The sequence below is a fragment of the Staurois parvus genome, unplaced genomic scaffold, assembly GCF_062004578.1.
Source record: "Staurois parvus isolate SC_StPar_1 unplaced genomic scaffold, SC_StPar_1.0 ptg000656l, whole genome shotgun sequence".
Classification (NCBI taxonomy): Eukaryota; Metazoa; Chordata; class Amphibia; order Anura; family Ranidae; genus Staurois; species Staurois parvus.
The window spans coordinates 1,197,247-1,214,998 of record NW_028318452.1 but is presented as its reverse complement, the minus strand read 5'-3'; the positions used below and the strand labels follow the sequence as shown (position 1 = coordinate 1,214,998).

The 17,752-nt window shown below is 41.9% G+C and overlaps 1 protein-coding gene across 1 annotated transcript in view; it reads left to right on the top strand.

Annotated features, from left to right (window-relative positions):
• Nucleotides 1–17,752, top strand: part of PDE8B (phosphodiesterase 8B) — a 244,475-nt gene that overhangs the window by 222,187 nt on the left and 4,536 nt on the right. The window contains exons 17-20 of the mRNA XM_089694213.1: nucleotides 1,040–1,238; nucleotides 6,734–6,951; nucleotides 9,909–10,044; nucleotides 11,117–11,284. Of these exons, the coding sequence (XP_089550339.1) occupies nucleotides 1,040–1,238; nucleotides 6,734–6,951; nucleotides 9,909–10,044; nucleotides 11,117–11,284 (721 nt within the window). The remainder of the gene's footprint in view (nucleotides 1–1,039; nucleotides 1,239–6,733; nucleotides 6,952–9,908; nucleotides 10,045–11,116; nucleotides 11,285–17,752) is intronic.

The following is a 17,752-nucleotide window of genomic DNA, read 5'->3' as shown; positions in this document are numbered from 1 at the left end:
AGGGGAAGAAGCAGACTGATCTCTTGGTCACTTTGCTCTCCCCTCCAATCAGCAAGATCTTTGTTCACACATAAGCACTGCATCACAATTGACTGTTTCCTTGTGCAGCTTCTCCCTTTCCATATCTGAGCTCTGTTTTAGGCTAGGTTCACATCAATGCAGTTTGCATTTGATCCATTTCTGCAGTGCATTTTGCGGTGCGTTTTGCATTTATTCTCATGGCACATGGCACAGGTACACTGCTTTGCGGTCAAACCACAGTGCAACAGGGTGAAATGGCTCTAAAAATATTTTTAAATTATTGATACCCCCTGCTGATACCACCAACTGTGGAAGGGAGTTCCACATCCTTACCACTCTAACAGTTACATAGTTAGTCTGGCTGAAAAAAGACAAAAGTCCATCCATTTCAACCATTAAAAAAAAAAAGTTATAATCCTACACCCACAGTTGATAAAGTAAAGTAATGTTATGAGCTTTGACATTCTCTTGATAAAATCTAAAGACTCTAAGGCCCCTTTCACATGGGTGATCCGATCAGGTCTGCCTGTCAGTTTTTTAAGCAGACCTGATCAGAGGGTCCATGCAGCCCTATAGACAGGCGAGTGTAAATGGACTTGTATCTGTTTACACCCCCTGCCTCCGGGTCTGATTAGGTCCTGGGAATCTGTCCTTTCCATTTAGGCGGATTGGATCGGAGGGTAGTCTGTTTACTCCTGATTGCCCATAGAGCAGAGCGGGTTCTGTCCATGTCCTCTCTGCAAAATCTGGGTGGACACGGATGTGTCGTCCACTCACTCTGCTCCAATCAGCAGTTGATCTATGAGTGAATCCCCAGCTGATCGGGATGGAGCCCACCCCATGTGAAGGGGGCTTATTGGTTGTTTTTATATGTATATCAAACCCTCATAGTAAAACACAACACCTCCTATAAATTGGATGGCTTTGGAAAGAAAGGAAATATTAAATTATATTCAGGTTTGAAAAATTTTAATACTTAGCCTGTATGTTTAATCACATTTGTATTTGTCTCTTGCAGGCCGTTAGTTTACCTTGGACTTAAAATATTTGCCTGCTTTGGAGTATGTGAATTTCTCAGTTGTTCGGAAACTACTCTCCGTGCTTGGCTGCAAGTGATTGAAGCCAACTACCATGCGTCTAATTCTTACCACAACTCTACGCATGCTGCTGATGTCCTGCATGCCACGGCCTTCTTTTTACAAAAGGAGAATGTAAAGGTATGTTCATTTGCAGCATCAAATGCAGATATATCAAAGAGAATCAGAATTCTGCAAGCTGTGCTCAAAAAAGAGGCAGGCGGAGGGCAAAGGACTAGTCACCATTGGTGGCCCTGCAGCTGATCTTTCCCTCATTACCAACCGATTCTGCCTTGTTCTGCACTGCATCTCTGTGGAGGAAACCATCATGGTAGAGGCAGGGCTTTGCTTTTTTTATGTCGGAGCCTCCAGCAAGAAGAACAGTGGGCAGCACAGTAATGACATCACCAAATCTTACTGCAAATTTCTTTGGACTAGCAATCAGAGGCAACAGTGTCTAAGGGCTCATGTGCACTGCAGCTGATAAACGCACGTTTAGGAGATGTTCAGTGTTTTTTTCAGCAGCCCCTGAACTCTCCCTAATGTTTTCCTATGTGTCCATCTTCGTTTACAGGCATTTTTTACAATCGTTTTTTTGAACGCAGAAAACTTGCGTTCAGCAGTCGATTTTATCAGTGTTTCATACGCAAAATGCTTGTAAACGCGGCAAATCATGTTTATAAGCGTTTGCAAATTTGTTTTAACTCTTCCAGTTCCCGATGCTGTCCAGAGCCTTTTTTCATCATGAAAAATGCATGTAAAACGTTTTCCCGGTACTCAAATGGACCTGGTACACCATACTTTGATATTTCGCATGAAATAAAATAATTTCAGCACATAAATGAGCTGGAACACATCCAAACACCACAAAAAAAAGACAGCTAATCTCGACAAATACTGCTCTCTCTGCTTCTGCTTTCTCTATTTCTCTCAAAATGTCTAAAATAGTTAATTAGTTACTGTTTTTCAGTGCTTTCTGGGCATTTTGGAAGGTCTCCTGAGGTTATCTTAAAAAAACGCTTCTAAGCGCAAACGCTCATAAACGCGCAGTATGCAAACGTGGCTAAACATACTTTTTTCATTTACATTTTCCAGCAGTCAGTTTCCATCGTTCAGAAGTGTCCCGTGTACATGGAGCCTTAGATCTCACACTGCAGATGTGCAGCTATGAGGCTGTAAGCACAAGATTTCCTAGGCACAGTCACATACCTGAGAGCACACTGCTATTTTTCTGTAGGATTTGCAGACAAAAGGTCTATTTCTCAGGGCACATCTTCACATTTTGAGTTCAGGTCCATGCGTATGTATAGTATATAATAATAGATGTGATAAGCCAAATAACCACAAATAATAGCGCAACCATAAAACCAAATTAATAAATAAATAAATAAATAAATTGATATATCCACCACCATATATGTGCAATAAATTAGTGCAAAATCACATATAGGAAGTCCGCATATAGTCCATTCAGAAAAGTCCATATATTAATGATCCTCAATAAATGAAGTAATGAGATCCTCCTTCACCAATGTGATATCCAGGACACAGAACACCCCCTCAAATTGCACACTCACCATACACTGGTGATAAACCAGCGTATCAGTAAATATCCAGCAATCCACCATTTAAGCTCCAGCTTAGAGAAATCCTCACATATCCAATTTGTACATGTGAATAAAAAGAATACTCGCCATAGTGCAATATCATCCAGCAAATTTATTGAAGTAACAAACCCCCCATAAAAACCGCACTCACAATGAGTATATAAATGTACAGCGTTTGTTAATAGTCAGAGCTTCAAGCGCTGTCTCCAGCGTCTCACCAGCCTGCCTGCACTCAAGATGGCGATGGTGCAATCACGTGGTCCGGACACGTGGTGACGTCACCGGCTAGCCACACCCTAACGTGTTTCGTCAGAAGGAGTATGTATAGTATAGCCATTCTTTTTTTTTTTGGGATATGGCACAGAAGATTTTAAATCCTTCTCAGATTTTTTTTATTTTGCTGGGTCCCATCTGGGATTTCCTGTCCGGGAGATGCAATAGGAAACAAGGAAATTTCTACAAAATTAGGGCAATTTATTTTTTAGACAGCAGTTACCTGAACAGTTGTCCACATTGGATGTTTTTTCTTCACCTGTTACAGTTCTAAAATTGTGAATTACCTATAATTTCCCAGTGGACACCAGGGCAAATAGGATGGAATCTCCCCAGTGGGCAAAAAAAAAAAAAATTGGGCTATATATCTGCTTACTTTCATTGTCATATTGAAAGACTTTCTGAAATATATTATCTTTACTAGGTCCACGTAGGATTTATCACTCTGGGCATCTGAAATAAGAGGTCATTCCTAAAGATGTATACAAATTTAGGAAATCCCATAAAATATTTGGATTATAGTGTCGATTTCACAGCTTTACCCTAACCTTCCATTAAGTTTCCCTTTCCACTGCTAAGTAAAAGATATACAGTTCATAGATAGCTCAGAATTACTTATATGATTAGCTCACATTTATCATTCACATTTTTAGAAAAAATCCATATGCATTACAGCTTTGTCTGTCCAATTAAATGCTGCCCTCTGTTTAAAAAAAAACAATTATTACTTTTGACACTTTTTTTATTGTGGACTCCATCCTGCCTGTATGACTGTTGGATGTGCGGTCTCAACACCTCACGAAAAAGCCCTGGGCTATATAGAGATTCAGCATGCCTAACCGCGCAATCCGCAGTCTATCGCTTCAGCGGCTAAGCTCAGTGTCCTGTGAGAGAGTGACTACACTACATGTGTGGTTAGGCAAGCTACGTTCTAGTAGTAGATTCCTCCTCCGTAAGGTGTTGGGGCAGGAGAGGAGAAGCAGCATAATAGAAGAAGTGGCATCAAAAGTACAAATAATTTCTAAAAATGAGTGACAGCATTTGAATGTATAGCAGAGCTATAATACATAGGGATTTTCTTTTTGAAAAGTCATTAAGAGTGAACTAACTTTTTAATTCCTTGCAATTCTTAACTTATATTGGCAGTAATGGGGCCATAACTGTGACATTTGATACATAGTTGACAGATCAATGATCACATTGCAAGGATTCCAAAAGAAAGTTATGATGAAATCTGTAAGCACTCTATGCTTCTAATTACTAAGTGGTGTATAAAGGTTTTGGGTGAGATTCCCTTCACACCTTTGTGGTGCATTACCACACACACATCAACATGGTGTTAATGTACATTGCACTAAGGCCCCATTTATATCTTCGCCTTTGGGATTGCGAGGCAAACCGCACAGAAAATGCATGATTTGTTGCGTGTTTCAGAAACGTGGCGCAAATGTGCATCGCGCTTGTGTTGCTATTAGATGTTAATAGGACTCCAAATGCGGGTAACAGGCGCATTTGCCACGTGACAAATGCTCTGCAAATGCACCAAAAACACAGCAAAAAGCCACGTCAGACTCCACTCTAAAAAAAGTACAGGAGCTTCTTTGGGGTGTTTGTAACACGTAAGGCAGCCCATTCAAGTGAATAGGCTGCCCTATGCATGGTACATGTTAATGGTTATAAACGCGTGCAAAAAACTCACGTTTCCACTATGCGTTTAATGCGTAAAATGCATCAAAAATGCAAAACAAAAAAAAACACTCGAGTTCATGCTATGCACAGATGTGAGTTCAGCCTAAGGCAGCCCATCCATTATGAATGGGCTGCCAATGCACTTCATCACACATCACAACAAAAAAACAGTCATGACCCTTTCTTGGCAATGCAGCGAACCACAAAATGACTGGATTTTCTGGTTGGATGCAGTGCAGGTCTGTTGTCTCAGTGTGTTAGATTGCTGTCCAGAATGAATGTGTTAAGGTTGATGGATGTTCTTGTCAATGCTGCATTTTCCATTCGAATGCATTGAACATTTAACAAGAAAATGCGCATTTGACCTGCTTTGCCTGCAATTCAGTTGCACCTCAGTAGGACCTGCTGCTTTCTAACAAATGCAGCACAAAGAAATTAAACACAGCTGCTGAACTGCCATGTGTATTGTTTCTTTAACCATTAGCCGCCCGGCCTATAGCCGTTTGGCGGCCGCAAAAATGCTCTAGCTGTCCGGGGTGTACGCCATTTGGCGTCCTCCCGCACATGCGCAGTTCGTGCGGTTGCAGAGCCGCGCAGCTGCGCGATCTGTCACCGGCCGTGTACCTCGGACACGGCTGATGACAGATCTGAGTACCGGCCCCCGTTGCCGGTACCATGTGACCTGCTGTGACCAATCAAAGCAGGTCACATGACAGTTGTATACAATGGATGGCTTCATTCATGCCATCCATTGTATACTAGTGTCTAGCTGTGAATGGTCACAGCTAATCACATGCACATGTCATGAGATTAGCTGTGGCCAAATCACAGCTAAGCACAAAAAAAAAAAAAAAAAAAACTGAATGAATCGATGTCATTCAGGTAAATGCTTGCTTATAGCAAAGTAATTTTTTGCTATAAGCAAATTGTGTAAAAAAGAAAAAAAAAATACTGATCACTTCCCCAAAGTAGTACAATGTACTTTGGTCATAGTAAAATATGAAAAAAAATCTTTAAAAAAATGTAATAAAAAATTAAAAATAATAAAAAAAAAAAATAATAATATATATATATTTTTTTCATACGGTCACCAGTCAGTGTCCCTGACACCGCCATGCCAGTTATATGATGACGCTGTACTGCACTGGTGACAGTATGTAAAAAAAAAAATACTTTTTTTAATTTTTTCATTTTCCGAAAAATTATGACAAAAAAAATACAACTTCAAAAAACTCGCCATGCCTCTTATGAAGTACGTCGGACTGTCTACTCTGCAAAAAGGGGTCATTTGGGGGATATCTGTACTATTCTGACATTCTTGGACCTCAAGAAATTAGATTGGCTGCCAGTACTTCAGGATTGATCAATATTCAGATCTATACCATAGTTTGTGAACTCTATAAGTTTCCTACAAACTAAATAATACATCCTAATTTGGGTTATTTTCACCAAAGACATGTAGTAGAATACATCTTGGCCTAAATTTATGAAGAAAAATTATTTCTTTGTAAACTTTTATGACAGAAACAAAGAAAAACGTGTTTTTTTTTTCAAAATTTTTGGTCTTTTGTTTGTTATTTTAACAAAAAATAAAAACCCCAGTGGTGATTAAATACCACCAAAAGAAAGCTCTAGTTGTGTGAAGAAAATGATAAAATTTTAGTTTGGGTACAATGTTGTATGACCGCGCTGAAACGTGAAAAATGGCCTGGGCAGGAAGGTGTAAAATTGCCCAGTATTGAAATGGTTAAAGTCAATGGGATTTTGCTGACTTGCATGTGACATGCGTTTCATAGGCATGTCAAATGCAGAAAAATTCCAGTGGACACGAGCCCTTATGTATGCATGCACTATGCACTACATCAATACAAAGGTGTAACGCTGGTCTATACATCTGCTTGTAAAAACCCAGATGAGTTTTCTGTAGCTATTGCTGAAAATTCACTTGTTAATAATCAGTTGTTAGTAATGTGTGAAAGAACCTATAAATGGGGATTGATGATGGGGAGTGTATGTTACATCTGTTGTATTGTGCTAAATTGATGACCACTACAGTTGTTTTTGTAGGCCAGCCTTGACCAGCTGGATAAGGTAGCCGCTCTGATAGCTGCTACGGTACATGATATTGATCACCCCGGACGCACCAACTCTTTCCTCTGCAACGCCGGCAGTGAATTAGCCCTGCTTTACAATGACACGGCCGTCTTAGAAAGTCACCACTCCGCGCTGGCTTTTCAACTCACTGCAAAGGACAACAAATGCAATATTTTCAAGAACATGGACAGGTACATCGATAGCACGTGTTTATCACTTTAATGCGTTACTTTATTTCAGATTTTCAGTGACAATCCAGATTGAAGGTAAGAGATAACATTACATATTGGGGGAGATTTACAAAAAACTGGTGCACACTGAGGTGTGCTTTTATGAAACAGAGATCAGTGGCGATCCTGAGGATCGTTGCTGATCTCCGATCATTAGTGGTTTAGGAAACAGAGATGATCAGTAGAGAACATGTTCTCCGCTGATCATCTCAGCATACAGATGGCCAGTATATGAAGGAGCAATGTCAGCCCTTCACTGGCTATCTGTGTTCTCCCTCCAGATTCTCCAGCTCAGAGCTGGAGAATTGGAGGAATCGCAAACGAAGCAGCGGTAATTTACTGCTGCTTAGTAAACAGTTTTTGACTGATCTCTTACTGTAATCTCGCGAGTTGTTAGTAACAGCAGATGTTTTCCAGCGTTCAATGCATTTGTAAATCACTTCTCCCTTCATTCGGAGAAGTGATCTACACCGCTTCACAAAAAGGCATTCAGAGGAGAACTCTCTCCTCTGAGAATGCCGGAGAACTGAGCAGCGATCATTTAACATTGCATGATAAAAGGACACCATAATCTGGTACAGCTGTGCATAGTAACCAATCAGCTTCTACATTTTATTATCAAAGTTTAATTGAACAAGATGAAGTTAGAAGCTGATTGGCTACCATGCACAGCTGCCTTAGATTCTGAGTGCACAAGTTTTAGTAAATCTCCCCCATTGGTTGACCCTACTGTGAGAGACCAAATAGAGTTCCATCATCATGAAAGATGAGTTCAATCCCCTTGTCTGTTAGAGGAAGATGGGGTGCGCAGAATCCTGTGCCAAGACACATGTCACTCATTACTATTATTATACTGAAGTTATAAAGCGCCAAAAGTTTGCACAGCACTTTACAGTAGAAAAGGAGACAGTACAGTTACAATATAATTCATAGTTAGGAGGGCCCTGCTCATGAGAGCTTACAATCTAAATGGGAGGGGTAAATTATACAAAAGGTAATAACTGTGTGGGATGAGCTGATGGAGAAAGCAAAAAAAAAGTGAATTTAGGTAGAGGTGGGTTAAGTTCATAGGTATAAGCTTGCTGCATATATCTTAGCATTGAGATTTTGGAAAATGAGTAAAGTTTCTGAACTTAGCACTATTGTAATGTTTCCCCTCAGCATTGATGCAAGCAATGGGCTGGCTGTTTGGTGGTATTATGCAAATATCAAAATGCCTTGATGGGTGGATATCAGTGCAGAAGAGCAGGCTGTGTTTGCATGCAGACCAGCCTAGTTAACTCTCACAAGTGCTGTTGAGCCTCCATGATTGAAAAATACTGAAATCCAGCATATGGAAGGGGCCAGCAAGGGAAAGTAAGCTGTCTAGAGTGGAAAAGACTGGATGATGCTGGATGTTCTCCAGCCAGGAAATGAGTCAGGCTCTATCTGACTTGCAGTAGCTTCTAATATACACTACGAAAAGCTCACAGTGTGCAGTGAAAGCAATTTCAGTGCAGGTGAGGAGTCAGTACAACTGTGTAAGACTGAAAGTAAGGCTGGAGTTTAGCTTTAAATGGACCCTAGTTTATGTCACTGTCACTGATAATGAAATTATGCCCTTTTCCTAACCATGAACCTACACTATATTGTCAAAAGTATTGGGACATCCCTCCAAATCATTGGATTCAGGTGTTCCAATCAGCTCCATGGCCACAGGTGTAGAAAATCAAGCACCTAGGCATGCAGACTGCTTCTACAAACATTTGTGAAAGAATGGGTCGCTCGCAGGAGCTCAGTGATTTCATGGTACCGTGATAGGTTGCCACCTGTGCAATAAGTCCATCCATTAAATTTTCTTTGCAGCTTCATTTTCCGCAGTAAACTTTTAGTGAGGTTATAACAAAGTGAAAGCAACTGAGAACAACTGCAACTCAGCCACAAAGTGGTAGGCCACGTAAAGTGACAGAGCGGGGTCAGCGCATGCTGAAGCGCATAATGCGCAGAAGTCGCCAACTGTCTGCAGAGGCAATAGCTAAAGACCTCCAGACTTCATGTGGCCTTCAGATTAGCACAACATGAGTGCATAGAGAGCTTCATGGAATGGGTTTCTATGGCTGAGCAGCTGCATCAAAGCCTTACATCACCAAGTGCAATGCAAAGTGTCTGATGCAGTAGTGTAAAGCATGCCGCCACTGGACTCTAGAGCAGTGGAGACATGTTCTCTTGAGTGATGAATCACACTTCTCTGTCTGACAATCCGATGGATGTGTCTGGGTTTGGTGGTTGCCAGGAGAACGGTACTTGCCTGACTGCATTGTGCCAAGTGTAAAGTTTGGTGGAGGGGGTTTATGACGTGGGGTTGTTTTTCAGGGGCTGGGTTTGGCCCCTTAGTTCCAGTGAAGGGAACTCTTAAGGCATCAGCATACCAGGACGTTTTGGACAATTTAGTGCTCCCAATTTTGTGGGAACAGTTTGGGAATCGCACAAAGCAAGGTCCATAAATACATGTATAAGTGAGTTTGGGGTGGAGGAACTTAGGCCTACACAGAGTCCTGACCTCATCCTGATATAACACCTTTGGGATGAATTAGAGCGGAAACTGTGAGCCAGGCCTTCTCGTTCGACATCTGTACCTGACCTCACAAATGTGCTTCTGGAAGAATGGTCAAACATTCCCATAGACACACTCCTAAACCTTGTGGACAGCCTTCCCAGAAGAGTTGAAGCTGTTATAGCTGCAAAGGGCGGGCCAACTCAGTATTGAACCCTACGGACTAAGACTGGGATCCCATTAAAGTTCATGTGAGTGTAAAGGCAGGCCGACCAATACTTTTGCCAATATAGTGTAAATAAATTATCTGTCTTGGTGCATGTTTAAGTAGGACTTATAAAGCCTAATTTGTTTTTTGCCAAATAACATGGCTTCTTCTGTTTAGGACCCAGTATCGAACACTTCGCCAAGCCATAATTGACATGGTATTAGCCACGGAGATGACTAGGCATTTTGAGCATGTGAACAAGTTTGTAAACAGCATCAACAAACCCATTGCAGCTGAGGAGACCAACTCAAATGTAAGACATGGAGAAGAAATATTCCTTGGGTTCTATTTATGGAATGTTGGTATTCAAAGAGCACATGGAGTGAAGAATAGATTTCTCTTATCTCTCCTTTGACTTTCTTATCTTGGCTGTGTCCCAGTAATCCAGTGTGCTGTACTCAGCTTAATTCACCAAGTTGAAGTAACACATATCACATATTATTATTATACAGGATTTATATAGCGCCAACAGTTTGCTCAGCTCTTTACAATATAACGGGAGACAATACAGCAACAATACAGTTCAATACAAGAGGGATAGAAGGGCCCTGCTCCTTGGAGCTTACAATCTAAGATATGAAATGTTATGTACATTTATTCATTAAAGCAGAAACTTTTTCAGGTTATTTTCTGCTCATAATGTTAAAACCTAACTAACAAGGTTTTTTTTACTGGTTAAATATGAAGGAAGTGCTCCTAAGATATTATAACGTGTAAGGACTCATGCACATTGGGCATTCAGCCCCAGTGGATGCGACTCCAGGGGTTTAGGTACAGGCAGACAGCACAGGTGCCTTGTCCAGTACTGCAGCTGACAGCCTGTCAAAGTCTATGACAGGCCAAAAGCTGCACTGAGCTGTACTCATGTTAGAACAGTATGCATCCAGGGACGAATGTCTGGAACTCAAGCAGGCTGTGCATACTACCCTAATCATTAGTAACACTTGGTGCACCGTACAGCCAAATCCAGCCACAGCAGCTCTCATCAGGACTGAACAATGCGCCTGTTCCCTCCACCTGCACCTAAACGTTGAGGTCTCGTGCACTGGGGCTAAATGCACAGTGTCATGAGGCCTACATGTGCATGTATCAGTATTTAGTGGTACAGTTTTGGATTTGTAGTTTTGTTGATACATGAATTGGACCATGCTTTACTTGGGGGGGGTTGCCTTCCTTTGGGTCAACTGTGGGTATAGGATAGTGCTTATGGAGGTTTTCTTTTTGTGTGTGTTGTTTTTTTTTTATTATTATTGGTTGAACTAGATGGACTAGTGTCTTTTTTCAACCTTACTAACTATCTAACTATGTATCACTTGTGTTTGCAGAGTGAGGGCAGTGACTGTGAGTGCTCTCCGAGCATCAGAAACTCTCCTGAGAATCGTGTACTCATCAAACGCATGATGATTAAATGTGCAGATGTAGCCAATCCATGCCGACCTCTGGATTTATGTATAGAATGGGCTGGGAGAATCTCGGAGGAGTATTTCGCTCAGGTGGGTATGTCTGAAATTGCCATCAAATCAGCATGTAAGATGGTCAATTTGTGTAATATCAGTGTGTCTGAGAGAAGAGCACCTAACACAGCCAATGTAAAGCTGCCCATAGATGAATAAAAAATGTGCCTGGTTCAGAAGGGACCTGCCTAATTTCAGTCCATCTACGGCTGTTCATGTATGACAGAAGTTGATTTAACGAGAGTAATGGTGTTCTGGAAATATTATAGATAGGCAACTCCTATCCTTATATTGATCACTGGTATCGAATTAACAATAACTACAGCAAATTATTAATAACACAAAAAGACTCTCAGCATCTTTCCAAATCACTGTTCAGTTTATTCGGAGCATTTAAAGGGTTTTTTTTATAACCATACTTACTTAAGTATCACATTAATATTATTCCCCAAGAATAGTGCTGTGCTGCCCCCTAGTGACCCAAAAAAATACACTAATAATAAATAAACACCCTCCTGAGCATCAAATCCAATGTGTAATAGAATAAATCTCTGAAAGAAATAAAGTCATTAGTAAATAAAAAGACAGGCTGAGCCACTAAATCCAAATGATAAGTGAAACATATATCAAAAATAAACCAAAATCAAGAAGCAATAAATACCTGGCCAGCCTATAATAAACACCCGGCTGAGCTGAAGAATCAAATGTGAAAAACAACAAAAACAGTAAAATATGTGAAAGGTATATTAGAAATAAAACACGATCACAATAACAGTAAACACATCGCTGAGCTGTACTAAACACCTGGCTGACCTAAAGCATAAAGTGTGAAAATCAACAAAAAACAGTATTAAATAATTGTAAAACAAATACCCGACTGAGCAATCAGCCATCCAGTGGAATAAATATGTGGCGACCCAAGTAAATGTTCACTGGGCTAGATATTAATTAAAAAAAAAAAAATAGGCAGTGTCACGATTGCAAAATCGCCGCCACCAACATGCGACAATCTCACGACTGCTGCCACCAATATGTCACGATCGTGGCGTCAGACCCCAGACCTTCTCACCAAACTCGTGACTGATGGACCGGCCGATCCAGACCGCGATGTGACGTGCGTAACAATGCCACACCCAGCTGCACCCTACACAGCGATTTTCCAGCTAATGGTCAACCGATCAATGTGCCGTCAGCCTGAGCGATTGTTACTGGGTCGGGTTAATTAGGCAACTAACCCTTCACTGCCACCACCCTTTTTTGTACAGAGAAAGGGGAAACTCTTTATCAAATATACACTGTAATGGTTGAAAAGTCGTCTGTCCAATACGGTCACCGCAGGCCGATTGGGCAGAGGATTAAACAAACACAGTAGTGTCTCTTTAGAGGCAGGAATTCGTAAATTGCAATTAAGCGCTTTAGAAACAGTTTAACACTTTCAGAAAGAAAGATTTATTACTAAAAGAGTCAAACAGGTGCAATAAAATATTTACAGAAAAAGATGTAACTAAGATATATATATATATATATACCGTATATACTCGAGTATAAGCTGAGTTTTTCAGCACATTTTTTGTGCTGAAAAACGGCTCCCTCGGCTTATACTCGAGTCAACATCTGCAGATAGTGGGGCGCGCCCCCCAGGGGGGGCGCAAGGCTCCGTCAAGGGGGGCGCGTACAGGGGTGGGCAGAGGGCTGCTGTCTCTTACCTGGCTCCGGTCCCACGATGATCCATCCAGGAAGCGCTGCTCCTTCCGTCACTCCGGCCACTCCCTCACTCCTGCCGCTCGGCTCTGCCTCCTCACCGGTGATTGGCCGCCAGAACTGTAGCTCAGGAAAGGTACACAGGCGGCCAATCACGGGCGAGGAGGCGGAGCCGAGCGGACCCGCGAAAATCGAGTGAGGGAAAAGCCGGTAAGTGTGCAGTGCAGAGGTGCTGCTGCAACCACATATGCTGGCTGCAGCAGCACCATACTGCAACAGGGGTCAGCAAGTGTCATTGGTGACAGTGGGAGGAATAGTGCCGCATCATTGGTGTCACTGATACTAATGATGGGGCATTATTCCTCCCACTGACACCAACGATGGGGCACTATTCCTCCCACTGACACCAGTGATGGGGCACTATTCCTCCCACTGATACTAATGATGGGGCACTATTCCTCCCACTGACACCAACGATGGGGCACTATTCCTCCCACTGACACCAACGATGGGGCACTATTCCTCCCACTGACACCAATGATGGGGCACTATTCCTCCCACTGATCCTAATGATGGGGCATTATTCCTCCCACTGACACCAATGATGGGGCACTATTCCTCCCACTGACATCAATGATGGGACACTATTCCTCCCACTGATACCAATGATGGGGCACTATTCCTCCCACTGATACCAATGATGGGGCACTATTCCTCCCACTGACACCAACGATGGGGCACTATTCCTCCCACTGACACCAATGATGGGGCACTATTCCTCCCACTGATACCAATGATGGGGCATTATTCCTCCCACTGACACCAACGATGGGGCACTATTCCTCCCAGTGATACCAATGATGGGGCACTATTCCTCCCACTGACACCAATGATGGGGCACTATTCCTCCCACTGACACCAATTTTTTACATTGACTAGTAGGTGTCTCATTTCCCACCCTCGGCTTATACTCGAGTCAATAGTTTTTCCCAGTTTTTTGTGGTAAAATTAGGTACCTCGGCTTATATTCGGGTCGGCTTATACTCGAGTATATACGGTATATATATATATATATATATATATATATATATACAAAGAACCATAGCACAGCAAAGAGATAATAGGAAGGAAGTTAAAGGGTTAAGTTACTTGCCATTTAAGCCTTTGATGTAAGCAGATCCAAGTTGCAGAGCAGAATGGTGCTTTGATCTCCAGCTGTTAAGTTGAAGACTCCTCCCATTTTTTCCATCGTAACTTTTTAGGCCTGCTAGCCTGTGTTTTAAAGTCCCCCTCTGAGTAACTGACCAATACTCTGTTTAGTGAGGGATCGTCGGGCGGACTTTGAATTAGAACCAACATCTGTCATAATCCATGATATGAAACATAGGGGACAAACTGACTTGAATGTTCATTTAATTCTGTCACCTATGCTGCTAGGTTTTATGAGGTTACAATCTCTTTCAATTCCTGGGAAAAGCTGCCTTATCTCGGTTAGGAGGTGAGAAATTACACATGTTCTTGGGCAGCTAGGCTCTGTCTCTGTGGGGGGGCTTTGTAGCTCTGGGCCCCCTGCTGCTCTACCTGCCAGTGACACTTTTAACACACACACATCTGTCACTGTGCCTCTCAGGAAGGGAGGGGGAAGGAGAATGAGAAATGAGACACAATATATACTCCGTACCAAGATGGAGGTGCCTACAAAATGGTTGAACTGCGTACTTCACTGTGTTTTGCGCAGTTTTTGCGACAGGCAGCTCTACTGAATATACAAAAAACAGATAAATGGTGAATGATAGATAACACTTAATAAAGTGCAAAATGCAGTCCAAAATTGATATAGCAGTCTCTTCCTTTCAACATTTAAAGTAATGCACCAGTGACTTCAACAGGTGTGCAGATCTATTGTGCTCCTTCAGCTTCAGGCATGCACAATCACCTTAATGGCTGACCCATAGAAAATATACGTCAACATGCACTCAATATGAATCCCAATGGATCCTCTGCTTCCACGGGTCTCTCCAGGCACTCTCAGGAACAATCCTTTACGTCCTCACTCCGATGAATAGATGCTCAAAAGAAAGGGAACTCCTCATAGTGTAGTAAGGCTTTATTACCATAAAAATGTATAAAAAATGCCACTCACATAGATACAAGGTTCACAGAACCTACTGCAAGCATTTAAGGGAAAAACAGGGTGAACACAGATGGTGGCTGCCGCACGCACCAGAAAAGATGTCACAAGCTTCTGTCCTACGCGTTGCTCCACGAGTCACGTGCCTTCTTCAGGGATATTTGTTTCACAAATGTATTCTATTACACATTGGGTTTGATGCTTAGGAAGGTGTTCATTTATTATTAGTGTAATGTTTTTGGGTTACTAGAGGGCAGCGCGGAACTATTCTTGGGGAGTTTTATTGAAGGGAGAAAACATTTAGGTGCTTGCAGCAGCTTATCATTTATTAATGGCAGCACATGAGAATTATATCCTTATTAACATTATTATTATTACAGTTGTACTTTTAAGGTAACAAGGTATCAGACTCAAAGAATGCAACTACATGTTAAAAACATTATTAGTGCCATGTGCACAATGCGTACAGTGTGCAGTATATAAGCAAAGCATATGAAATGGAGTACAATTTTATACAGAATTTAAAATTTCCTTCACAATGGAAAATTATCTTTTGCATCCTGTACATTCACAAAGCTCTACTCCAGCTTTAGAAAAAACAAACTTAGTTTTAAGAGGGGAAATTCTGAAGATAAATGAGCTCTTTATGCTGATCATGCCTTACTATTTTTGGGAAACGCTGATAGGTCCCTCTCTTCTCTTATGTCCATTATTTCTACATTTGGGTCCTTTTTGGGATTCGTGATTAATTAGGAAAAAAATCTGTACTTCTTCCTGTAGATGCTCAACAGAGGGTCCCCAATGTGCTCAGCAGATAAAAATTGTACCAGCATTTAAATATTTAGGAGTTTGGGTTTATCCCAAAGTACAAGATTATTTGCAAATTATTTACAACCATTATTATAAAAATGTAAATTTAAGAGTAAGGCATGATGCAAACTCTCTCTGTTGTGGGTCGTACAAACCTTATTAAAATGATTTGGGCACCCCAATTGTTATATGTTCTACACAACTCATCTGTGTGGGTAACGCAGAAAAGGTTTTAAAAAGAATCTCTGTAAGGGAACCGACCCAGACTGTGCTTGAGTACTTCCATTAGACTACTGCTTCCCTGTCCGAACACCGACAACAGACACCACAGCAGACCATACAAGACTAGACGACACCAGTCTTGAAATAACCCAGGAGGTAGACTAGTTTATTTGAACACAGATACAAGATATATACACTCAGGGGACAATCCCCCCTCCCTGCATAATGACACGGGGCGGGGCAGTCTACATTTAGTAACAAGAGACACACAGGTATTCAAACTTCACACCAGCAGACAGTCCCATCAGGAGGGAGGGCTGCTGGAGACACCCCCCACTAAGCTAATACACATAAACACATACATCCCATAATAATTTGCTCCCAAGCCAAACAATAGAACAATGGGATGCAGCCACATAACATTAAACAACAACAACCCCCCACCCCAATATTAGGACAGATCACCCTGTACCCCTAATAGGCACAGGGTGATTTACACATAAGAGGGATATGGGGAGTTGAGACAGGGGTCTCCCCACCTCTCCAAAGTGAGCTGGTTTCCATGGGCACCTTACCCAACGTGACTCCTTTCACAATCTCTTTTCCGAATTTTAATTTGGAAAGGGAAACAATCTAGGCTTCGCCTTCCCATTTTACAGCTACCTAAGGATGTGGGGGATTGGCGGTTTCCTCTGTTAGATTGTATTTTCTGGCAGCCCAGCTACAACATTTCTCTGGTGGAGTATTATTAATGGCACAGATCCCATTCAAGCTGCAATGCTGTCTAGATTGAATCAATACCATTTGCTGACTCAGCTGGAAGCTGGGGGGGGGGGGGGGGGGGGTTAAAACTGCTCTCCAAGTCCTACACTACTACTTATGGTGAGGGTCTGGGATGAGATGAACGGAATCATGAGATATGATGGGATTTCCAGGTACCATCCCATTTGGGAGGTGTGGCGGTTGGAAGAACTAGGTAATTTGCAAGGCTTTGCTAGCTGGTACTGTACAAGTGTCCATTTTCTTTATCAGTTATATAATAATGACCATTTGAAATCCTTTAAAGATCTACAAGATGAATTTGGTTTCCCCTCTTGTAGATTTTTCCAATGCCATTAGCTAATCCATGCCCTTTCTCAAGCCAGAATTGCTTGCACAATTACCCCCTACATTTGAAGAGTGGCAAACGCAAGTTAAATCTACCCTGCTAAAAGAAAGACATATCTTGAAGCACTGAGGTACTCCCCTTACGTTTAAAGGATAAGTTCACCTGTTGTAACATGTTACACACATATTCAGGGTGTAACATGTAACATGGTACAAACTGACCTGCCCCCTCAACCCCTCCATCTTCTCCATCCTGCTAGCTGTTACAGTTTGAAAAAAACACATTTGTACTAGGCTCCGCCCCGCCCCGCCGCATCATTCATTCACTGTATTCTGTGAATGGGAAAACTACGAGTTCCGGCAGCCTTTGCAACTGTCAGCTTGTAGTTCTCATTGAACTACCACGGTGCTCCACAGAGGCATGGTAGGTCATTGAGCCTCCCTGTCAGTATCTTCTTGCCCATATGGGATGTATGAGCAAGCAGATACAGTGACAGGTCAGAGGGAGACCTGCATGGCACCAGTGATCTGCTGAT